The 25,423-nt window shown below is 42.5% G+C and overlaps 1 protein-coding gene across 5 annotated transcripts in view; it reads right to left on the bottom strand.

Annotated features, from left to right (window-relative positions):
• The window catches only part of MYOF (myoferlin), a 137,583-nt gene that overhangs the window by 19,302 nt on the left and 92,858 nt on the right, over positions 1-25,423 (bottom strand). For all 5 annotated transcript variants that reach the window (XM_053310744.1, XM_053310745.1, XM_053310746.1 and 2 more), the window contains 11 exons: positions 23,760-23,837; positions 20,691-20,872; positions 20,438-20,596; positions 20,227-20,325; positions 17,397-17,558; positions 14,986-15,151; positions 14,423-14,499; positions 5,919-5,930; positions 3,728-3,826; positions 3,032-3,157; positions 1,262-1,417 (listed from right to left, as the gene is read on the bottom strand). In XM_053310744.1, the coding sequence (XP_053166719.1) occupies positions 1,262-1,417; positions 3,032-3,157; positions 3,728-3,826; positions 5,919-5,930; positions 14,423-14,499; positions 14,986-15,151; positions 17,397-17,558; positions 20,227-20,325; positions 20,438-20,596; positions 20,691-20,872; positions 23,760-23,837 (1,316 nt within the window). The remainder of the gene's footprint in view (positions 1-1,261; positions 1,418-3,031; positions 3,158-3,727; positions 3,827-5,918; positions 5,931-14,422; positions 14,500-14,985; positions 15,152-17,396; positions 17,559-20,226; positions 20,326-20,437; positions 20,597-20,690; positions 20,873-23,759; positions 23,838-25,423) is intronic.

The following is a 25,423-nucleotide window of genomic DNA, read 5'->3' as shown; positions in this document are numbered from 1 at the left end:
TATGCTAAAATCATTGTAAACCGCTTAGAGAGCTCCAGCTATAGAGCGGTATATAAATGTAAGTGCTATCTGTACCACACAGGTGAAACTGCTTTGCCTACAAATTTCATTCATATCAAATTAAGGAGGGCAGATCTGTGCACACAGCATTTTCTGTGTGTTGAGAAACTCTTAAGCTCTTGCAAGCTCTCTGCACACAGTGAAGTCCTGGAACAGGACTGCATGAATGCATGTTAATATGTAGGGTGAGAAAGTCCTTATCTCATCCATTCAAACACCACCACTGTGAGGCAATTAGTATCATTGCCTTTTTTTTTTTTAATTAACCATTGGTAATGGTAACTTGCCCAGAAGCACCTGGTGAGTTCAGGTTTGCTCTGAAATATGAACCAAGATTCTCAGGTCAAAGTCTGGTATTCTATCTGCCTCAATCACAGAATTATTAAGCATTTCATTCATAGATAGATAGAGAAAAACAGTTTAGAATGGTTCAAACCGGTTCGCAGTTTTGACCAGCCTGGCCCAGTTCAAGCCAGACTGATTCAAACCTGCTTGTAAAGGGGCAGGGGAATTCCCTACGGTTGAAAGGAAGAGACAGGAGATTCAGGGGACCTTACTGTGAACAAACGGCAGCAGTGATGCAGCAGTGGCTCCCCTCACCCCGCCCCCCGCTGGCCTCCCAGAGGACAGCCTAGTTTTCCTATTGTCCAAATTCACACCTGAATAAGATCTTTTGTAGCCTATGGAAGGTAAAGAGGGTGAAGAAATGCCCCCCACCCTCAGGGAAGGAATTCCATAGTCTGAGGACAACCACAGAGAACCCTGTCCCACATGCATGACGTTTGAGCCTCCAAAGGTGTCAGCACATGGAGCAGAGCCCCCACCCTCCACCGCTCCAGCAGATCTAATTACATGCTTTCATTACATTTTTATGTAAGGAGCTGAGAGTGGCACAAATGTTCTCCCCTCAATTCTATCCTCACAGCAAACTTGTAAGGTAGGGTAGGCTGAGAGATAGTGACTGGCCCAAGGTCATCCAGTGGACTTCAGGGCTGAGTGAGGAATTGAACCCAGGCCTTCCTGGGCCTAATCCAACACCATAACCAATACACTGGAATGGTTCTTTACATTTTTCCAACACACTACATCTCTGATATTATTTTTCTTAGTAAGTGCTGGTGAGACCAGAATTGGAACTCTGTTCCAGCCACTGGACCTCTATGCCTTTAATCAAAACTATCCTCTGAACATGTTAACTCACCAGTCCATTGTTATCCTGAGGTTGGAGATCTAAGGCTCGGGCAATATAAATCCGTATAATACTCTCTTGAGAGCCACTATCTGGTAGCTCACGGAACTGCCGAGGAGGAGCTGGTACAGTAGGGTCATCTGGTAATGGGTATATCCTAAAGGAGCCCTGTGAAATAGTATGAAAAGAAATATATAGGCCAAAATCAACTTTTACTAGGTGATTATATACTTTTTCTGCCTTAGGGATAGAATATCATGCAGAATGGTAGCACAATTAAATTTGATGAAGAACACTGCTGCATTATACTCCTTTGATCCTGATAACGTTTTTTTTAAAAAATAAAGAAACTCAGATGATCAGATGATTATTAAAAAAAAATCCTGTAGACCTATCCCACTTACTCTGCCTCTGGAATATACTGGGACAAGAGATATTTAGCCAGATGTCTACTGTACTTCCAAGTATATTATGTATTTAGGCCACATTTTAGAGCAGATAGACAAGGGCCAGAATTCATGGCAGGTAGTGACTTTTGCATTGTCACCTATGGAACACTTTGTACTTGCAGCCTTTATTGCTACAGCCAATTACAGGAACAGGTTTGTACACACAGTTGACCATACCTGCCAGGATGTCCCTATTATACCGCCCTGAGACCTTAGGAAACATAGGAAACATAGGAAGCTGCCATATTCTGAGACAGACCATTGGTCTATCTAGCTCAGTATTGTCTTCACAGACTGGCAGCAGCTTCTCCAAGGTTGCAGGCAGGAATCTCTCTCAGCCCTATCTTGGAGAAGCCAGGGAGGGAACTTTGAAACCTTCTGCTCTTCCCAGAGTGGCTCCATCCCCTGAGGGGAATATCTTTCAGTGCTCGCACTTCTAGTCTCCCTTTCATATACAACCAGGGCGGACCCTGCTTAGCTAAGGAGACAAGTCATGCTTGCTACCACAAGACCAGCTCTCCTGTCCGAGGAGAGGGTTGGGGCAGTATAAAAATGCACTAAATAAATAAATAATATTTTGCCATTCATTGGAATGGGAAAATAGGGACATGTTGGCAGGTTTGAGTTGACTGGATCAGGGACATTGGCTTGGATCCAATGGTTCTGCTTAGAGAGCAAAAGGTGCTTCAGCTCACATGGGTATGAACTGCAGATCCACCCCTCATCTGCAGCACCCTAGGCCCTCAAAAAAGCTGCTCTGAAGAGACCCCTATCTCTCTGGAACCAGGGCTGAGGCAAGGCTGGAGTGAGCCCTGGGACAAAAAGTGAAGAGGGCCCCCTGCCTTCTTCTTATTCATCAAGCTGCAAGGGGGATAGCAAAGTGCAAGCTGCCACCTAGCTGGTGGGCCCTTCTTCCACAGGCCTCCCCTTGTTCTCTTGTGGTTTTGCTCCTGTCTGGAGCCAAATTTCAAAAGATGGTGGAATGGGCGGGGAAATTGGCAAGCAAAAATGCCTTCTGTTGTAGAATGGAATCTTTGTCTCCAAAATTTTGCACACGGTAAACCCTAATAATGTACAAATGCTTTTGTGGATTATATTCCATCAATATAGGACACAAAACACAGTAGATCATGTTTTTGCTATGAATACAAAGGGCTCAACAGATTCAACGAAGCCAATGTAACCCGGACAAAATGAGAACATAGCCCACTGCTCTGCTGAATACTGCAATTCACAGCACAATTCCATGCATGTTTATTGGGAAGACAAACCCACTGATTTCAGAGGGGTTTATGTTCACGAAGGATTGCAGCCTTCAGACTTATTTTTTTACCTTAAATTCTCCTACAACTGTAGGGTCATCATTTTCTTCAGATTTGCCTCGATGCAGTTTGAAAGTTTCGCAGAAGTCTGTCAGACCCTTAAATTCAGGTACTTTCTCCAGTTCACAGTTGTAAATCTTAAAACAAAAGTTAAATGAAATTAGGGGGAAATGTGCTAGAGACAAACTAGAGACAGACTTTGATTTTTTTAAATGTACTGTTTTTAACAAAAAGTGTTTTTTTTAAAAAGGTGTTTGGGGAAAAATTATTGATTTGATAATGAAATAAAACTGTGTTTGTGGGGGTTCTTTGACATTTGGTTGACCAGTAAGTAATATACTATAACAAGTGTGTGTGTGTGTGTGTGTGTGTGTGTGTGTGTGTGTGTGTGTATAAGAGATAAAGAGGCAACTTCATCTTGTCATTTTCATATTGCTGTCTTAAGTGCAAGATATTTTGTCTGAGAAAACTAGTTTCCAGTTCCACCCTCTGCCCCCTCAAGGAAACTTTGGAATTTTTCATGAGTAATAACTCTCCTGCAAAGAAAATAAGTGTTAAGGTCTCAAGGTGATGACGTTACTAATTAAAGTAGGGAGGTGGATGATGAGTTGGACCAAAAACAGGGAGACTGAACTAAGCCTGTTTTAAAATCATGTGTCACCTTACAATATATCATAACCAATATAATTCACTATAGGGAAAAATACCTTTATTGTATCATATCCTTTCTGAATGTATTGTCCACATTTTTCAGTATCTCCTATTGATGCATAAAACTTGCTCCACCAGTCTACAATTTCTTCTTCCTAAATATTGACAACGGAAAAATATGTTCAGGTAATGAACTCTAGGATGATCTAGCCCTTAGACATAAGGGCTGAGTATGAATAGTCTTGTAGCATCTCAATGACTAATGCATTCTTTGTTGTTTCTACTACAACACATTCGTAAGGTGCAGCGTGATAATGCAGCCCTATGCCAATCATAATGTATGGGAGAAAGGGCATCTCATACTGGGAACATAGGCCTTTCCAGTGAGTGGCATGATTGCTAGGCCATGCTCCAAAGGCTGAAAAGAGGAGAAAATTGAGAGAGATTCACTGAGCATAAAGCAGTTCCAGAAATCACTTATGCTTATGTAAGGCTGTACAACTTCAGCCCTCCAGCTGTTTTTGGATAACTGCCATAATCCCCAGCCACAGTGGCCAATAGTCAGGGATGATGGGCATTGTAGTCAATTTACAGGAGGACCAAAGATACCATGCTCTTTTGCATGGTTCATTGAAATGAACTGATAGGAAAGCAGAACTCCTTTGTGGACAATGCTCAGAGCCTATACATATTAAATGTACATGCACAAATGAAGCCAGATGAAAAGTGGCATTTAGCAAACTCTGATTTAAAAATACAGTCCAAAACTGAGAGCCCTAGGTTGTTTAATCTAGATTACATGGTCAGAAATTGGTTTTCAAATCAGGCTAACATTTGTTGCTTTACTCAGAATACTTGCTACATTGTACTAATTATCTTTGTATTACAGGACTGTGCAGATATGTAGGTACTGTAGCTTTCTGTGAACAGAAGTATACAGTTAGCAATTACTATCTCGTACGCACTGCCTTGAGTAACAGTTATTATGCATATAGAAAAAATTATTTTGGTCAAGTTATTTTTTTACACTGAAGGCCAAGTAATATGTTACGTACAATTGCATGTCATTCATACCAGCGTCCTTATTTATTGGGGAGAAGCAACCTGAAGCAGAGAAGTGGCAGAGATGTGTACTCAATCTTCTTCTTGGCTGCCACTTCTCTGCTCCAAATAGTCTCTCCAACCATGGGTGTCTGAAGGAGAAGAGGAGACGTCCCCCCACGGATTGAGCCAATATTGCCATGCTACTAGATTTCTATTTACATACTTTGTAACTAGAAAACGTCCTGCAAATGCCTATGTCTCCAACCTAAGGTTTTCTCTGTCCTCAGGAGTCAGTCTTAAGAACAGTTTTTCCCCCAGGAAAAAAGGGCTGTTGGGGATGAGTTTTATGTGGTTGCATTAATGCATATAATATGTTTGTCTGGCTATTTATTTTATTTATTTTTACATTTCTATACCGCCTTTCGTTAAAAGAAAACCCCAAGGCGGTTATGTGAGATGTCACCGAGCTATTGATTGTGATGTCCAGACTAACTGATTGATTCTGGCTTATTCTAAGCAGAAGTCTTAAAATAAGTCATGATTTGAACCCAAGGCCTGAAATTTAGTTCTGATCATAGTTTATTTTATGGACCTCTGGTTGAATAAGCCCAAAAGCCACAATCAATTCTGACCTGTTTCTAGCCACAGTTGGAAGTAGACTTCTTCTGAGGCTTGCATATAAAGGAGAAGTGGGAGAGTATGTTTCTATGGCTTCACAACATCACATGAAGCCAAGGTTTAATCCTGAGACTCTGCCTGATGTCTGAACTGGCCAATGTCTAAGTCAGCCCTTGTATTCTGTTTTTTAACTTCAGTAAGTTCTGAACAGTTTACATGGGGTTCCCAGGCAGTTTTCCATGCAGGAATTCACCAGGTCGAGACCTACTTAGGTTTAAAAATTCAGGAGCACTATGTGTTGTATACATATTTTAGAGCAAGGTGATATCTTTTATCAGAACAAGGCAAAGAGCACTTCTGGGCACTCCAATGTGTAGATAGTGTTCCTGCATGAGTAGGCAACACCTTCATTTCAATGGAGGGGACAGCTACATAAGCCCACCTCTTTGCACATGTGAAGCTGCCCTCCAATTACAATGACTGGGAAAGGCTTCCTTGATGGGGGCGTATACATCATGTTTTCATGCCCTCAATAAATCACTGGATAAGGTACAAATAAACAAAACCACAAGAAGAGATGCATACCTTTTCTGTGAGCTGCTCAAGAAGACATATCCAAAGAAAAAGAGTATAAACAAAGCAGAAAGGTTAAAATAAAACAAACATTTATAATTATGTACATTGGATAAAAATTAACAAAAAGAAAACTTGTGGTTTTCCAATTGGTATATTAAACTTACAAATAATATATTTTTGTGTGTCTGGATATTGCCGGAGTATTTATTTAATACACACCAAAAATGTTATAATCTAGAAATGTGATACTTTTCTACTAGAGAAAATATTACGAAGAGAAAGAAAACATCTAATAGAATTACAAGGGCCCATCCTGATTTCCTTACTAAGAGAACTCATCGATTTGTTCAGGATTTCCGTGTAATTAAAAGTTAGACTTATAGTCTGCTCAAAATGGGACTAGGGTTAATTGATGTGAATTATTTTTAAAGAGAAGGTGTCGTGTCAAAGGTTTCAAAATAGCTTGCATCATCTTTTGAAGATTCTAATTTCTGGTTCTTGAAAAAAACATGTTTAAAGTTAAGTTATAGCCCAAGTCCATTGAACTGCAGCACAGGACTTGCAACTTTAAAACTTATTTTGCATTATTAGTTTTTCATAGTTTGAAACAGGACCTTTGTACAAAAGTAGAATTAACATTTGAAACAAATATTCTCAAAAAGCCTAGGCTTTTTAATTTAAAGAAGGTTGTAGTAATCCTTTAAGGACAATATTGTACAGATTTCATTTGGAAATATTAAAGTTTCTGATATTCTTTGCTGTGTACAATACCCATTGCTAAAGATAACAAGCTGAATGGTTTATGAGGTCAATACCAAAACTGTAAAAGAATTTCCAAATGCATACCATGTGATCTTGTAGAGGACACTGGCAACATGCTTCACAGTCCCCTTTTAATGCTAAGGACATGTTGGGGCTTTTGTACAACTTCAAAGGCAGCCCTGATGGTGCAATGATGGGGCTGCTACGCAATGACTTAAAGTCCTTCTGGGAAGCAGTGCAGCGCTCCTTTTCATTGGAAGTCCAGAAGCATTCTAAAGTAATTGCACAGCAGCCCCATCACTACAGCATCGGGGCTGCCTTTGAAGTTGTACAGAAGCCTCTGCATGTGCTTAGCATCAACAGGGGAGTGCGCAGCATGTCAGTCAATATTATAATACTGCACAATATTCAACATGGTTAATTTTACTGCACAGTGTTCAAAGGCTGTGATTCAGAGAGGCCCTTTAGGTACATTCAAAGATATGTACCAGTGCACCAGATTTCCCCAGTTTATTTTCCCAGCAGTAGCTCCTTATGCTGCATTGCATGCCACTCCTTTCCCCCCAGTTTTGGGGATAGCATAGAGGGCTATAAGTGGGGCAGAGCTCGGACTTTCCATCATATTAATTTATGAATTGGGGTCATTATTATGCCTCATGAAACTCAAAATACTTTATGGTTTTCTCTCATCTTGTAAGAACATAAGGTAACCATGCTGGGTCAATCCAAACATCCATCTAGTCCAGCAATAGTGGCCAGCCATATACCTTTGGTGAGCTTATAAGCAAGCCCTTCTTTGTTGCCACTATCTGCTATTTGGAGCGTTCAGATTATCTGGCTTTTGGCTGTCATTGGTTGCTGTGGTTATGTGAATGTAAGGAGGAGGAGGGGGCAGGCTATATTACAGCTCATATGATCTTACAAATGCACTAACATTGAAAGTGTTCTTTTCCTTCTTCGGCTTCCAGTTTTCTCTCCAAATAAAAAGGTAATAAACTGGATGATCTTGTACAAGGCCTTGAACAAATTCCCACAGCAAACTACAAACTATGTAACTGTGAATGCTACTGATAGAACCCATAAGCAATTATTGTGCACGGAAAGCCAACAATTAATTTATCACATAGTGGTTTGAGATTTTGGAGAGAGAGTGTCCATGAAAAGGTCTAGATCCAAATTTATTTAATTATCCAACCGTTTTAAAAAAATGTCGTAAAGCAAACATTAAAATTTTATTTTAGCATCAAAATCCAGGGCTCAGTGTGTGCACTGAATAGACTTAAGAGCCCCTGTGAATGCACTTGCTCTCAATGTGAATTAAAGGCCTCACTTGGCATCAATGAAAGTTTAGCTTCTAAATCATAGTTTTAAACTGGAACTCTTCTCCTCCGAAACCTCCCCGCAGAAGATCCAAAACAGATCTGAAAGCTTAGTGATCAAAGCACCTAAAGCCCCAGGTGAGTGGTGGTCATGCAGTTTCTTCATCCATACATACATACATGCACTGTTGTTGGAGAAGCCATTTTGCTGAGTGCTGTTGACATACTGCTTATGCACTAGAAATTGGAATGTAGTTTAGCAAAGTTCTACATCTATCACTCTAGTCTGTTCTCTTATTTTATACTTGTTTTTTCTAATGTCTTTATTTTACATTTTTGGACTGTAAAATTATAGAGGAATTTGTACATTTGAAGGGGAATATCCAGCTCCGAATGTACATTAATTGTATTGTAGTAGACAGACATCCAGTCAATTTTAAACACTTCCCCCCTCGCAAGCATCATATTCCATATTTTAATGTGACATTTACAAGGTCTATTAGTAGCTCATCTACTTTTTTCCTTCCATTCTAGACAGTTTTAGCTCCAACTTTGCAATTTGAAAAACACTCAAACCAGTTTAAAACATTCACAATAGGACTGTTCTCACCATTCTAATTAGGATAGGAGAAATGTCCTACCCAAGTTCGGGAGCTATGGGTGCTCCAATTGTCTGTGAGTAAAAAAAAAAAGGGGGGGGGGCGGAAGTGATTGTCTGCTAATCAGAAGCAGCAGAGTTGGAAGGCTTTTCATCCTACCTTGCTAAAGACTGGGTACAGCTGTTGGGTAGGACAGAACCCTCTGAAACCCGCTGCTGCTCAGCAGACAATCACTTCCTCCCCTCCTACCTTGCTTTTTTCTCACAGACGATCTGAAAACAGGAGCATGCATAGCTCCTGAACTTGGATAGGATATTTATCTTACTCTAATTAGAAGAGTGTGAACCAGCCTAATATAACATTACACTTCTGTTCACAGCTGGATAGCATTTGGGCAATTCCACATAATATACAAATGTGCAATAACTAATTATGGCTATCCACCAACTGCTCATAACCATGAACACCTCTGATCTAGAAGGTCTAGAAGATATTGGGTTCATAAATATTTCCATTAATTGTCACAAATGTACATATTAATGCTACGAAGGTTGTTCTGGTGCAGTTCTAAACAAGTTTTAGCACACCAAGTCAAACACGGCTATGTATGGTGGAGTTCAGTGGTTTGATAAACCTTATGTTTTTCCTGCCTCCCTGAGACTTCAAACACAGGATGGGTTGTGCAGCTGTTTTTGCCTTGGTGGGCCACAAGTTGTGTAGACTGCCCCTGATGGTGTTTGTAATCACCTCTGCTGTTAATATAATATATAAACACCTAAAGATGAGTTTATATGACCGTTGTAGTAGAGGTTCATGTGGCCATTATAGTAGAAAAAAGGCTTACATTGTGACTTTTTGCTATCATTCTCAGTTGTGTAACCCTTTTGTTGAATATGTGATCAGATTTATTTTTAACCATGGTTTTATACAAGGTTTGCTTTTCATAACTCTCAGTGACCGGGGCGGAGCCACCATTGGGCGAACGGGTTCAAAGAACCCAGGCCGCCGCCAATCAGGGGCCATGAGCGCAACCCGAGACCATGTCTGACGTGAGATGTGGAGGGTGCTGGTTTAGCTCCTGAGCGGGGCTACGCGGCCCTGCTGCGGCATGGCCAGGAGCGGCTCTCCTCTGCCTTTAAGAGCCACTCCTGGCCACGTTGTGAATGCAGCGCCAGCCTGGCTCTAACTCCCGAACGGAGCCACACGGCTCTGTTCGGGAGTTGGACAGCCAATGTTGCATTCGTAGTGCAGCCAGAAGCGGCTCTCCCCTGCCTTTAAGGCAGGGAAGAGCCACTCCTGGCTGTGCTGCGAATGTAGCACCAGCCTGGCCCTAACTCCCGAACAGAGCAGCGCGGCTCCATTCGGGAGCCAGACCACGCCCCCCACATCTGACATGGGGCGTGGCTAGCCCCCGCGCCTGACATCAGATGCGGAGGGTGGGGTGAGTGGGGCCACTGCTGCGGCTGGACACGGGCCACTGGCGGACTGGCTCTGTCACTGCTCAGTGATCAGATGAAATACAAACCTCCTAATAGGAAAGCTTATTCACAGGAAAGTTTTACCTTAGGGCGATGACAGAGAACACCATGTGGTGATTCTTCTGCCAGAAATGATTGCATTAACTGATCTTAGGATAAATTAGTTCAAGAACAGCGGCTGACATTCAGATGTTACTGCACCAGTGCAAGGGTGTTTTCTGTCACAAGAGGGGAAATGTGATTTTTGGTGATCCCCCACTTCCCTCTGCAGCTGCCTGTGAGTGTGGCAGCCCAACCCTTAAGGTAATATTATCAGGAGGCACAGGAGAAGGGAAGGGGGAAATCACATGCTCACTCAGACAACAAAAAACTCTGTGCACCAGCGTGACGTACTTTCAGATACCATTTTCATAGCCAAGCACCACAGACTGCTGGACATACGAAGCTGCTGAGTCAGGCTATTGGTCCATTTAGTTATTTATATATAAAGCATTTTTACATATCTCTTCAGCCTGACTGGCACTGGCTGTCCAGGCTTTCAAGCAGAGGGCTTTTTCAGGGCTGCTACCTGAGACACTTTTAACTGGGCATGCTAGAGATTGAACCTGTGGGCTTCTGCATACAGAGCACGTCCTCTACCACTGACACTGAGCAAAGGCCCCTGGCTTCAGGCGGTGACATGCATCAGCAGCTGGCTTATGGGTGGGAGAGAGAAGGCAGAGGTTCTTCCTGACCGAAGATAGAAAATGAAATCTTCAGACAGGATAGAAAATGAAATTTGACCTTTTAAAAAAAAATTCCACAAGAATATTTTGAAATACGGCTCTACAAATTGCTCCTTTTGCCTTTAAAATGTTTTAAATAACTGGAAACTATATATTCTTGTAGGAAAAAAATATTAAGTTTGTTACAAAACATTCTTGGGCTAATAACCTGGAGGTTTTACAGAGAGGGCTTTATGCTGTGGGGTATCTGAGGAGCGAATCTACTTTGCAGCAGATTCGAGACAGTTTAATCCGGGGGATTAGGTGGAGCATTAGTCTCGGCTGCCCCCTTTTCCACATCAAAGACAAGCGTCTGAAATTAGGAGAAACATCAAGGTGTTTTTCCCCAAAAGCTGCTGGAAATAGAGGATTATTTTAAGTTGGACATACCTCAGGCTAAGCCAGAATTCACAGCCTCCCTTCAGGGGGGGCGGGGGGGGGGGGACAAAGCCCTGTCTGTCCTGGTCCCTGATAGCCCGCAGGGAGGTCGGGTTAAATAAAGCAATATGTGGACTGGCACACTCCAATCAGGAGTGGATTCGGGTGGGGGTGGGGTGTGGAGTAGCCCTGTCTGTAAAACCTCCTGGAGATAATATCACTCTGGTGATATGATACCCTGGTGGCGCAGTGGTAAAACTGCCGCCCTGTAACCAGAAGGTTACAAGTTTGATCCTGACCAGGGGCTCAAGGTTGACTCAGCCTTCCATCCTTCCGAGGTCGGTAAAATGAGTACCCAGAATGTTGGGGGCAATATGCTAAATCATTGTAAACCGCTTAGAGAGCTCCGGCTATAGAGCGGTTTATAAATGTAAGTGCTATTGCTATTGCTATTGCTATTCTCCTCTTTTTCAGTAGTAATTGTTATACCACAACCTCCAGGAAAAATGTAACAGTATGAGGTAAAATATTAAACACCTCAGACACTATTTGTTGTATTCTGACTACAAACACTATAGCCCTTTCTTTGCAAACATCACTGTATAGTAATAGTGATTACCTCTTATTACTATAGTTGAACTGGAATACTGAGTGAAACAATGAACATGTGCTATTAGCTGCAAGAACAGAGACCTCTGTAGTTTACTTTAGCATCACCTGATGTGTTTATAATAACACAGCATTTACTCATCTAATTGGCTCTCTCCATATGGTACAATTAAAGAGCAGCTAACATCAAAGACAAAATGGGATGGAAGTCAGAGAAAGAGGGGGAGAGACTCTTAATGCAAGACAAGCAGGGCTTTAAACAACCTGCAATTACTAAGATAAAACAGTGATTAATTTTAAGCAGGGATTTATCTGTTTAAAAATATTAAGCATTGATGTTACATCATTTGCAGATGAATTTCAAACATCATCATGTGTTGACACAAATTCAAAAACAATCCATTAAGGCAGCGTTTGGACTCATATTTGCCTTTGGTGATGAACAATCTTGAAAATTGTTGACTGGCTGGAGTTGTTGTGGCAATATTCATTTTCAGCAAATAATATGAAGCAATGGTGATCAGAAAGGAACTGAGGAGAAAACGCTAGCCTGCTCAAACTGAGGAAATGCACGGCTAAGCACTTCAGGGAGCTAATCAATTCTGCCTGAATGGTCCCGTGGAGGTGCAGAACCCACTCTTTGCCCTTTGAGTCATGAGCAAACATGTCTGAAAACCTCTTGAGTGCAATGGATCACGATCCAGATTTACTTCTTTGCTGCTCATATTTACAGCTCATAAAGCTGTAAATGTGCTCTGTATAATAATCTGTCCAATTCAAGTTGAATATTTCGCCATTTGCACTCCAGTAATCTACCTTGCCACTTCAGCTCCTGTAATTCTTCCATATACCACAAAGCTAATTTTGAAGCAGGTTGGAGAGGATGCTTAGGAACAATCATGTTGATGGTCCTAGTAAGCTCATTATTCCAAGTCTGTACTAGGGCATTGACAGAATAGCCGGCAGAGCCAACTTTAAAACCTTCCAAGTCTTCTTGGAATCCTACTGGATCCAATAAGCTTCTCAGATGGACCATCCTAGTACATCCTTCACTCCTGCAGAGGTAAATTGTGGTTGTGAATCCAGCCTTAACCAGGTGGTGATCCCTCCATGACAATGGGGAAATTACTGGAGTTCCCACCCATGGAACGTTACCCTGATCAGAGTAAAAGACTAAATTGTGTGTAGTACCAGCAGCATGTGTCAGCCCTGAAATAACTTGGAATAAGCTCATAGTTGTCATAGCCGCTATGAACTCCCGAGCCGTTCTTGACAACCTGGTCCCAAAGTGAACATTAAAGTCCCTCACTGCCACTAGTGTCTAGGCAACTCCAACACCAACTTTGCGAGCAAGTCCATCAGCTCAGTTAGGGAGTCTGTTGGGCAGCGGGGTGATGGTATACCAACAGAAGTCCCAATTTATCCCTGGTCCTTAGATTTAAGTAAACGCATTTAATATAGACTAATTCGCTGACAGGGATCCTGGTAAGGGAGATATTATTTTAAAAGACCACAGCCATATCACCTCCCTGCCTACATCCTCTCACCTGCTCCAAAACAGAGTATCCCTCTGGGAGAAGTTGGGTCCAAACTGGAATCCCCGAGCCAGGTCTCAGTAATGCATATCAGGTCAGCTCCTTCACCCACAATCAGATCATGGATGATTTCTGAACTATTCTGAACTGACCTGGCATTGGTGGTTGACCTTGCTCTCCATGGTCAAAGAACTGTCAGGACATTTGGAAGAGGAAACAGCTATGGAGTTTCTGATTTCCATCCCTTGTAATGGCCTGCTGACTTGCCAACACCATACCATTTTCTGTTCTGCAACACCACTGAAATAGCCACCCCAGAGTCAAGGGCACACCTATCCATTCCCTGCCCTCCCTCATAGTCAGGAGTGTGTGTGTGATCAGTGAAAAGAACCAACAGTTTCAGGCAGCTTCTAAGTGAGACAGAGAGACTAAATTTTGGAGAGGTTAGAATGAAGATGCTGGGCAGAGACCCTGAAGCACCTTGGGGTCCGGGGTCACTCCCCGGGAACTAAAGTAACCTGTTGCTGAATTGTAGGAGTGCTTTGCTATTTCAACAGTATCTGGTGCTCATCTTGTATATGTGTGAATAAACCACATATTACAAAGTCTCTAGTGATCTCTCCTTCAACAGAAACCAGAATCACCTGGAACTTCTTATGTTTGGGTAAGTTGGGAGTGTATGTAACAATATTTCAAATGTTTCACATTTTGAACCTCAAGAACTACCTGCCAGTCAACAAGATACAGATCAAACATTCTTCATCAAATTATTCACTGAATAATTTGAATAGCAAATATGTTCTAAGGCTTATGGCAGACAACTTTTGAAGAACAAACATTTGCAAGAAAGAGATTAGCATTAGTACTGCTAACAAAATATGAAGACATAAAGACCGAACATTTTTTTCTGCCATGCAGTCATAACATATATTGTGAAATGTATGTAAAAGCACCCACCAACTTTTGTAGACACTGCTTAGATTTCTGTCTGCTAAAGTTATATATATACTAAACAGCACAAAAACCAGCCATGAAAAATCAAATAGCCAAGCTGCAAAATGATTATTACCTGTGCTGTTAGTAGAGGTTGTGTGTCTTCCACTTCAATCACCACTTCCCGACGAGGTGCAGCAGAGAGGATACTAACTGTAAACCAAACATTCCATATAGCTCAGAAATTTGTGAAAAGAAAAGACACTTGTAAAGCCACAATTTTAACAATTATTTCCCCAAGTTCCTTGTACATGTATTTCACACACACACTTCCCCCCAGTTTCGTTCCTTGCTTTGTCTGTCATCTCCCTTTGAAAGCAAGAGTCTGGAACCTGGATTGTATTACCAGTTGCCAGAGGACTGCAGATCAACTTCTGCCTCTGGAGGGAGCTGGCTCTTAACATCAGTACCACTAGTTACATCAATTAGTTTAAAAGTATGGAGCTCATTCCATTGAAAATGCTGCGTCTGCAAGTTACACATATAAAGGAGAACTGTACAAAAGTTCAGGTGTGCTAATTTATTTCACAGGGATTTGTGTAGGAGATGTCCTCAAAGGATTGTACCCATGACTGCAAGTCTTATATCTGACAGGAAAAATGCATTTATTTTTGCCTTTTATTTTTAGGGCAACTCTACCTTTCATTTGTGGTGCAATGTCTTCTTCAGCAGTATAAGGATTACAGCGAAAACGCTCCAGCAAATCAATGGTACATTGTCCCACAATAGGTTTTCGGCCAAATTGCCTGTGGTCTATCACTTTAAGAACTAGTGATGGACTGTACATTTCTTCCTTTGGCATTAGCTAGTAAAAAACAAAACAGAAAACACATTGCTCTTTATGCTTAACCCCAAATAAAATATTCTTAACTTAACAGAATTCTTCATTTTCATAAGAATTACAGAAACTGTCAGAAACTGTCTTGCACCAAAGTGGCATGTGGGCTGTCTAACTTTAAGAGTAAACAAGGGCACACAGCTGAGATGTGAGAAGCCCTTTGACCACTTTATCCCTGTAATCTATGTGCTCCCTGTCTCCACACCTCACAGCACTCTTCTCCCACCTGGGTGCCAATACTAGAAGCTGCGATGCAACTGAGATATCCAGCTTTGGCCAGGTTAGTGTCAGGACAAGAAGGGAGCTAGCACATCTTTTTGCTTATCTAAATTCCAGTTCACCCACCACATACACTGTTGGTATTAGCTCAGTGGGAGAAAACATGTGCTTTCCCCCTCCTTTGTGGGGCTAATGGCAATTGTCTGGGGAGAAGATGAGTCAAAGCAAGAAAATGGTGTGTGCGTGGGGCGGGAGAGGACACGCCAGTAGCAACTGTTCCAATCAAATTAGAGCATCCAGCAGTTGCTTTAAGATAAAAATGAAAACCAAACTCCAGGAGAAGTTTCGATCACAGATCTCCAGTGGCTCATGTGGTGGAGCCTTAAACAAAATTGCCAAATTGCACACAAATTATTTCTACCCATTTCAGTCTGTTATATTGTGAGAAAAACTGGACCTCCATTATTGTCAGGATTTTTGTTGTTCTTGTTGTTGAGACACATAAACAGTCTTGCTTTTAAATACCAAAGAAGCCAAATCATCAGTTTTTTTATGAATAAATGGGAAGGGGTGCCACTAGCAGAGCCAGACTACGGGTGGCTCGTGTCCAGCCGCTGTGGTGGCCCAGCTCACCCCACCCCCTACGTGTCATGACGCCAGATGTCTGACGCCAGATGCATGGAGCCATGCCTCCGTGTCTAGCCATGCCTCCGTGTCTGACGCCAGATGCAGGGAGCGTGGTCTGGCTCCTGAACGGGGCTGCATGGCCCCATTTGGGAATTAGATCCAGGCCAGTGCTATGTTTGCAGCGCGGCCAGGAGCAGCTCTTCCCTGCCTTAAAGGCAGGGAAAGCCGCTTCTGGCCACGCTGCAAATGCAGCGCTGGCCTTCCAACTCCCAAACGGGGCCATGCAGCCCCATTCTGGAGCTAGATTAAGGCCAGCACAGCCAAAAGTGGCTCTCCCTGCCTTTAAGGCAGGGAAGAACTGCTCCTAGCCGCACTGCAAATGCAGTGCCGGCCATTTAACTCCTGAACAGGGCCACACGGCTCCGCTCGGTGGCACCCCCCGCGTCTGATGTGGGGGGTCATGTTGGGGCCATGTGGCATGGCCTCTGAGGGACAGCGGCCTGGGTTCTTTGGACTCAGTTGCCCAATGGTGGCTATGCCCCTGGACTGTGCTTATGTCTACAGTTTTTTGCTTCAATTTAATGAATGGCCAGAACAGGCATTCTGCACTAGATCTGGCTGTAAAAGGCAACAAAGCACCCACTGTGGATGCTGTGGCCAGTACGTGCATAACCCTCTGTATGTGCAAGATGCACTGGGCACATGGCACATGCCTGTACAAGCTGGTGTGACCTGTGCTATAGTATCCCCACACAGAACCTACTGTATGAGTTTGTACCTTCCCATGAATCTTGTGATGGGGATGCAAAAACACACATATATGTCTGATGCCTGTGGCACTGCACATGATGTTCAATATGCAGTATAAGTTGCATACAATGCCTTGCTGCATACTGGAGTCTCTGGACTGGTGCCCTTATGTACATATGTTTAAATTAGCGCTGTGGGGAAACATTTACAAGACAAGTTCATTCAGGTTAAGTGCTTTTACATTCTATCAATATATATATTCATCTATATATATTTCTCTAGGGAGTACCCTTTGCTAATCCCATGCACGGCACCTGTCGTGAGTGAGCTGCCAGCAGGGGGACAATGCGGCAATGCTGGAGAACAAGCTTGTGGATGAGGCGGGAAAGATGGCGGGGGGGGGGATAAAACGATGGCAGCGGGTGGGCAGGCGGGAGAAGAAAGCGGTGGTGGCGGGCGGGCAGGGAAGAAAGCGGTGGTGGTGGGCGGGCAGGGAAAGAAGGTGGCGGCGGGCAGGTGGGAGATTCAGAGGCACAGATGCTCTGTGCCCGGCCCAGTTAGTTGTATATATTACCGGCATCAAAAGTCTACTTCAGAAATTTACTAAGTACCATACCACTTTCATGAAGATGACAGATCCAGGAAAATTTGGTGTCTTCTTCAGGTTCTTAATCATTACAGATTCCACCATTTCACCTCCACACTCTACAATGAGACTGGGAGAAGTGACAGAAGCCATTTGGTAGTTTTTCATGTTCCGTAATCCCCAGGCAAGAATCTGTTTAAAAACACACACACACAATCAATCATTATAGACATTACCAAAGGAAAAGAAGCCTACTGCATAATCTATCCAGGGGCGGATTAACCTCTTTGCCGCCACTGAGAGCGGGGGCTTGAGGGGAAATCCCCTCCCTTTGCCTGTAAAAATCACTGCTGCTGCAGCGGGAAGCAGCACAGTATTGGTGGCTGGCCTGGTTGCAGGGAGGATGGAGGGGGGCAAGAGGGAAGAGTACTACCCCCTTTTCTTTACCTTTTTAAAGTGCTGTGCTGCCATAGATAACTCTAGCGCAGTGGTGGCTGGCAGCAGCCACTCCCCTCCCCTCCCCTCCCCTCCCGTAACATTATCCCTCATAAAGGCGGTAAGCTCACAGCTCATCTCCGAAGCTGAGCAAGCTCTCCTCCCCCTCATTTCAGGCAGCAATTGCAAACGGCTGCCTGAAATGCCGGAGAGCTTGCACAGGTTCTCTGGAGCTCAAGGCCACGCCCCCGTGTGTGCAACATCACACACAAAGGGGGTATGGCCCCGGGCTCCAGAAACCCCGTGTGAGCTCCCCCCCTCATTTCAGGCAGCTGTTTTGCTGCCTGAATAGCACTTATTTTTCTTTCTCTCCTTGACTGGAGGGAGAGAAAGCGAAATAAATGCTGTTCAGGCAGCAAGTACAGCCTGAAATGAGGGGGAGAGCTCACTCGGCTTTGCTGTGAACTTCCCCACTTTGTGAGATATAATGTTACTTACTGGAGGAGAGGGGAGGGGCCGCTGTGCCGGAGTTATCTTTTGCAGCACAGCACATTAAAAAGGTAAAGAAAAGGGGGTAGTACTCTTCCCTCCTCACTCTCCCCCACCCTCCCTGCAGGCAGCCCAGCCACCAAAACTGTGCCAGATCCCACCGCGCAGCAATGGCAATTTTCATAGGCAAAAGGGGGGTTTCCCCCCCTTTTTTCTCCTCCTTGCAGCTACCGCCTGCCCCAGAGAGGCACAGCAAAATGTGAGGAAATTTTGCCTCAGATTTTGCCGCCGTAGGCAGGCACCTCCACTGCCTATGCCTTAATCCACCTATGAATCTACCTTCAAAAATTACCTATTAGGAACAAAAAGGAACCTCTGCATTCATTTCTATACCACTACATGTAGCCTCTGCTAGCTGGGCACCTTTTAAAGTGGTGGCTGTCTTCTCTTTAGCAAGGGGAAAGCAACTGCCTCTGTTCAACCCAGAATAGTGTGCCTCCTAATTGCTCAGGTCCGGACAACTGAAGCAGGCACGTAACAAATAGTTGCGTGCCTGTTTCAGCAGCCTTTTCCTCTAAGGCTGTGCTGTGTGCAGTGGGGAGGGTAAATTTCAGAGTTCCTGTGCTCTGCAGCACATGGAACTATGTCCCTGAGGGTTGCACTACACTCAGGGATATATTTCCACCATTTACAGGGCGTGCTGAAAGAAAGGTAGGAATCTCGAAATTCAGCCTCCCCACTGCACCCTGGGAAATTCGCAACTAGTTCTGGTCCTCCAAAGCAGGTGTGAGGATTACTGTACATTATGTGGCTGCTTTAGTAGTCTGGTAGTCTGCTTTGGTAGTCTCATTAGCCAGTGGCTATTGTTGGTGTTCCCTTTGTGTGTGTTTGGCTTGTTTTGTTCTTTTTTTAGATTGTGAGCCCTTTTGGGAAAGGGAACCATCTTCTATCTTATTTTGCTATGCAAATCACTTTGACAACTTTTTGGTTGAAAAGCGGTTTATAAAATATAGACTGAAAATATTAATTAACAATTTCTGAAAAACAGACCAGACACTTTACTACTGATTTTAACTTATTCAAACATTCAGGTTTTACTTTAGTTACATTGACTTTAGTTACAGGGACTTAGAGCTGTTAACAGGCATTCAGTAGAATGTATAACTAATATAAATAAATACAAATTATTTCACATGTATATTGTATCAGTAGTGTGCTGTGCATGGTATAAAACCCAGTTCCTAATCAAGCAGACAGGAAAGGGGACAGGGAAAAGAGGTCAGGAATTCATAATGAATATTGGGGGTGGTGATGGGTTGGGGAGCAGAGGAACCCTTAACCTAAAGCTACACTATTTATCAGCACAAATACTTCTAATACTAATGCTCAGCATTTGTTCTAAGCACTCAGACCACTTCACATACGTTATCTTGTGTTTCTTCACAACAGGCCTGTAAGACAAGCCAGGGCTATCATCTTCATATCACAATGTTGGTCGAAGAGATGGTAGTTTACCCAAGGCCAAATTTATGCCTGATGTGAGATTTGAACTAGGAACTTCTCAACTCATCACTTGGGCTTCCAATTCCATGTTGTAATTGTAAATTACAGGTTAATTACAGGTAAGATTCCTGCAGTCACATACTTTTGGTAGATCCAAGGACTGGAAACTCCCCACAAGAAGTTCCTTTTCCCTTGAGATAGAAGCTTACACAAAGAAAACCAACCCATATCCAGAAATTTTATTCTACATCCCGAAGTTTTTCCTGACCAAAGCAGCAGCTGTTGGTTTTATGCCTCGCAGGAAGAAACAGCTGTTGGTTCCATGCCTCTTGGTTCTATGGCTCAACTTTTTACACTAGTGCTCTTCCCCATGTGCATATCAATGTGTGTGTACTCTTAGTAAACATGTGCTGCTTTGGATGGTGGCCAGTACCTCAATAGCGGTCAGTTGAACCACAGGTCTGATTCCTTGTGGTACCATATAAAGGTTTGGTGCTCTTTGTGAAGGAAGAATTGGAAGGTTGGAACTACCCTGTTTAAAGAGAAAGAGACACAGGTTTTTATCATTTATCAACTGAATAATAAGTTGTAATTATGTGATTATGCCATCAAATCTCAAATTAGTATAATTGCTTTAAAATTACCTTTTCACTCAGTATAAGTTCAGCTGCTAAAAGAACATCACCACAAGCCTTGCCTCCATTTATAACTGGATACCAGAGAAGCTTAGGAGTGATGTCAACATCTGGATTGAGTTTTACCATAGGAAGGAAAGAACTTCTTCCTAGAAACTCATCTTTGCCCTGAACAAATGGATGAGTCCAAAACAGCAAATTTGTTATCAATCTGCCATCATTAAAACAATCAAGACTGGATCTAGAAAAATCTGCCACCTACCACTTGATCATTGTCGAAGAGTTCAACAACCACGTGAGGTGGGTTTTGTGCTATCATTTGTGGGTCTCCATAGATTTCAATGTCATCAAATATGAGAGTTTGATCCCATGTTGGGTTCAGCGTTGAATGGATTATCTCAGTTGTTTTGCTTCGATGGAGGAATGAAACGTGACCATATGGATCTGAAACAGCACAGAAGTATAGAAAATATATGCATACATATAGTTATATATTAAAATGTTAACTATTATGTATTGCTTCTTATTATATCTCTGTCTAATAGAACGAACAAACTTCCATATCACTCTTTCAAGCCTGGGATTGCTTCATAACAGTGCATCAGAAAATACAAACCTATGCTATTGAGTTGTTTTATGCAGAGTGTTTTGAGAACTCAGTGGGGGGGACCCCAGATATGAATACTAAATATTAGTTATCATTACTAACTTAAACCTATGACAGTTGCACCTGCAGAAAAATATATATGGCTTTGGTACTGGTGTAATGCCACAAGTTATGGCAATAGCCCAACATTAAGAGCTAAGCCTGGATGTTGTGCTGGCACAACAATATGTGTTGACTCTGATGAGCAACAGTGCTGAGATAATACACAAAGCCAATAGAAAGTTCAGAAGTGGGTGGACAGGAAGTGGGGCTGAAGACAACTTGAATGCCATTCTAATGTATTTTGGCCACTACAAGTACTTTTATTGTTAATTATTTTAATTTTAAACTGTTTTAATGGGTTATTTATTTTTTATTTGTTCTTGTGAACTGCCTAGAGCCACCTGTGTTAGGAGGTGTTTGTTTTTTTTTTAAACCCAATCAATCAATCACTACTTGATATACAGTACTATAATGAATTGTGAGTATAATGGATAGAGAACATAGGAGGATAACCTTGTTCCCCTGCTGCTGGAGCTAATTTTGCACAAGCCATATCCTAAGCCAGTGCAATTGCATACATCTGTGGGACATGATATTTGTTCCATAATGTCCATTAAGTCAGATGGACACATGACTAAGGGTAGAAGCATGACTAAGGGTATGTGCAAATGGGTTCCAAAAATGCCCATCCAAGGGGGGAAACAGCCAAGGTGGCATGTGCAGAGGAGAATAAATGAATGTAGGAAGGGTTAAGGTCCTTTCCCTCCCACCCACTGTTCCCTCTTGCAAGTGTCCCCTGTCTTCTCAGTCCTATTACCTCAGCAAATGTGGGGTTGAGACCATGCATTTCTTGATTTAATGCTCTGTTTGCCAGTACAGCACTAAATTCCAGGTGCTGCTTACTACCATTAAAGGTTAGATCAGCAGTCTGGAGTGACAGTTTTAATCTCTTTCTTTTGCAAATCTTTGCAAGCCATCAATATGACCTTCTTAACCTATTTATGGTGAGCAAACATTTTTATCACATGCCATGAAATTGTTAGCGCAGAAGTGACAGCAATTTCGAATATGTAAATTTACAGAGCCACTGAAATAGCTTTATACGGAATGTACAGAGGGAAACACATGAATCTTACAAACAGAAACAACGAAAACTTATGATGTGGTTTTTAATGTTCTAAAGTTTGCTTTTAAAATCACTCTGATGCCGCATCTAACTCCCCCCCCCATATTTTTGCTGAGGTAGAAACCTAAGGATTAATAAGTAATAGGGGTTATTTCATTTGCAGCTTAAACAGTATATCACACAAACTAAAAACATAGATCCAGCATGGGTCTAAAGCATGCTTACTTACAGCCTCCACCTTTCCTGAAGCAGAGGAGAATGTTTAAAGGGTTCTAGGCCTACTATTAGAGAGAAATCTAAATCATCAGGAGAGAAGAAGAGATCTGTCTATTAGCATTTCCTGCCATACAAACTGCCATCACCCAGGCCTGTGAGCTATTTAAAAGGTTATCTGGAGGTCATTTTCACCAGCCCCCTAACAATGAATCTAATGAAGGTGTTAATACTTCTGTGTAACTTTTTCTTGTCATCCATTACCATAGTAAGAAAGTAAAGAAGTGTATCTGCTGTTTGAGCGACAGCTCTAGCTTTGCATATAGGAAACATAATTCTGTTGAAACAAATACTTATGATGTTGGTTACATACTATATCTTGGGGTATATTAGACATACTATTGGGAAATAGTTATCTATGGCATAAGTTTTCAGAGAAGCGTATGGGGAAACTACTAGAAAAGGTTGGGGTGGGGAACCCCACACCAAAAAATGAGGGGTAATCTTTTTAAAAGCTTTCAGAAACACTAAAAGCTTCCATCAACACCATCTGCATATGACCTAACCAAAACCCTACAGTTTAAAAAGCAGTTGTAATCTATCATTAAACACTTCAAATAATAAATAATGTTGCTATGTAGCAAATCACTCTTGGTTGTAACCTAGCTCTCCATAATACCTTGTCCCCTTCTAACTGGGCAGAGATGCACCTTTGACTTTGGCCTCCTTGTCTCCTTTGTGCTTTGTTTTTTATTTTAAGCCCATTTGGTACAGGAAACCACTTTCTCATTCCTTTTGCTATGTAAACCACTTAGAAAATGTTTTATTTTGTTGAAAAGCAAACATCATCATCATTCAGTTATACTATTACTAAATATTACTATTGAGTATGGCCCTTTTTATGCTAGCTGTATTCCAAATGAAGCCCCTACTGGTGATTAGCTCGGTTGTTTGGCAGTCAGAGAGAGAGCTAGACAGTCTGAAGGGCTTGGCTGCCATGGTTGTGCTTCCTTCCTGAGTGGGTGCGGAGGAGGGCAAGGATGCAGAAGGCCTCAGAAAGAGATTGACAGAAGAGGCAAGGGTCTAAGAAAGAACAGGTGGAAGACTGTGTCGTCCAGAGAAATGCAAGGATGAGAAGGATGAAGGTAGAAGAAGGAAAACTGTGAGAGAATTAGCATGACCGGGAGCTACATGACCAGGAGCTACAGAGGTGAGGAAGATTGACATCTGTATATTGATTTGAAAATAACCAGCAAGATCTTTGGCTGTAGGCCAGATTAATCAAGCTATTAATCAAGCTATTCATTCACTATAGGATGTAATAGCTCTCCCTCCCCTTCTACCTGAAAAACTGTCTTTGTCCAGAGCCATAAGATTTCTTGCTTGATGAATGTAACACCGCAGGTGGTAATTGTAGACTCCTAAAAAATAAACATTTCAAATAAATCAGATGGACATAAATGAAAGAGCAACTCCACCTTTTTTTGCTCTGACTCCAGTGCTTTTTCCCACCACCCTGTTCCCATCTGCACTGCTGGTGTGTCAATGCATGGCCACTTCCCTGTCCATCTTCCGTATGGGTTGCATAGTCTGTCTGGTATAGATTGACCACTATAGGTTGTAAGTCCTCTCAGTAGGGATCATGCTATTTCTGATTTCTGTACAGAGCTTAGCATGCAATTGGCCAGTATGGGCAGAGCAGAGGTGGCGGTAAACAAGTCACAGATAAGGCTTTCTCTCACTCACCTCTCCCTGCCTCAGCCCCCTCATTTTGCCTTGCCTCCCCCACCACCATATTGACCTCAGGCATCCACGCTGCTCATTTCCCCAGGTTGGGGAACCAGGTGTTTGAGCAGCCCGCATGCCTAGGGTGAACACAGCGGCAGGGGAGGTGAGGCAGTTAGTAATGTAATCAGTAGTGGTACTGATTAAAAATCTAATTGTACAAACGAGAGAGTGATACATTTGTTGCTTGATTGCAGACTGAGATTCTGGTTAGAAACTGAAATAATGTTCTTTATTTGATTCAAATAACTAAACCAGATTCTAAATTCTAAACCAGATTCTAAAGAGAGCCAGTGTGGTGTAGTGGTTAGAGTGCTGGACTAGGACCGGGGAGACCCGAGTTCAAATCCCCATTCGGCCATGAAACTACAGTAGCTGGGTGACTCTGGGCCAGTCACTTCTCTCTCAGCCTAACCTACTTCACAGGGTTGTTGTGAAAGAGAAACTCAAGTATGTAGTACACCGCTCTGGGCTCCTTGGAGGAAGAGCGGGATATAAATGTAATAATAATAATAATATAATAAATTAGAGTTGCGTAAATATGTATAAATCCAGAAACAGCACATGGTGTGTTGTTAAAGACATAAAATTTAATCAGAAATTTATCTTGGTCACTAATTAAAAAAAAACATGAGTTTGGGGTTGTAGATTTCCTTGATTTGTTGCTAAAACATAGATGATTGGCAAAAAAGTTATGCAACACCTGTATTTAGTACATGTAGGACAGGGCATGATTGAAATGGCATGGTTGATACTTCTGTGTCATTGCTTCTGAAGCCATTCCAGTAACATCTGAATCTTGGAGAGAACATGGAAAGGACCAGCAATGTGGCTATTTCACACACTAGAACCATATATCACCTCTGTTGTCCCAGAGAGCAATCTTCGTTATGCCCCTCCCATAAAATCTTCCATAGTTAAAGAGTATTGTGGGAAGTGGTCAAGCAGGAACACAAGATGATTACAGGTGGAAGAATAGCTATCTGTTGCAGCACCTCAAAGACTAGCCCATTTATTGTGGCATGAGCTTTAATGAGCAAGAATGGATTGTATCAGATGCATGACAAGGAGGAAGTGTAAGACTACTGTATGAGGTCAGATAACCCAGGTATGCCATACTAACCAGACATAAAATGAAATGAGAAAACTCTGTGGGGAAGAAGGCACATGGGCCTGCTACAAAGCTGTCCTTTTTGTGACACAAAAGGGAGAGGTCACAATC

This window comes from Hemicordylus capensis, chromosome 3, assembly GCF_027244095.1.
Source record: "Hemicordylus capensis ecotype Gifberg chromosome 3, rHemCap1.1.pri, whole genome shotgun sequence".
Lineage (NCBI taxonomy): Eukaryota > Metazoa > Chordata > Lepidosauria > Squamata > Cordylidae > Hemicordylus > Hemicordylus capensis.
The sequence above is the reverse complement of the archived record's forward strand: the minus strand, read 5'-3'. Positions and strand labels throughout refer to the sequence as shown.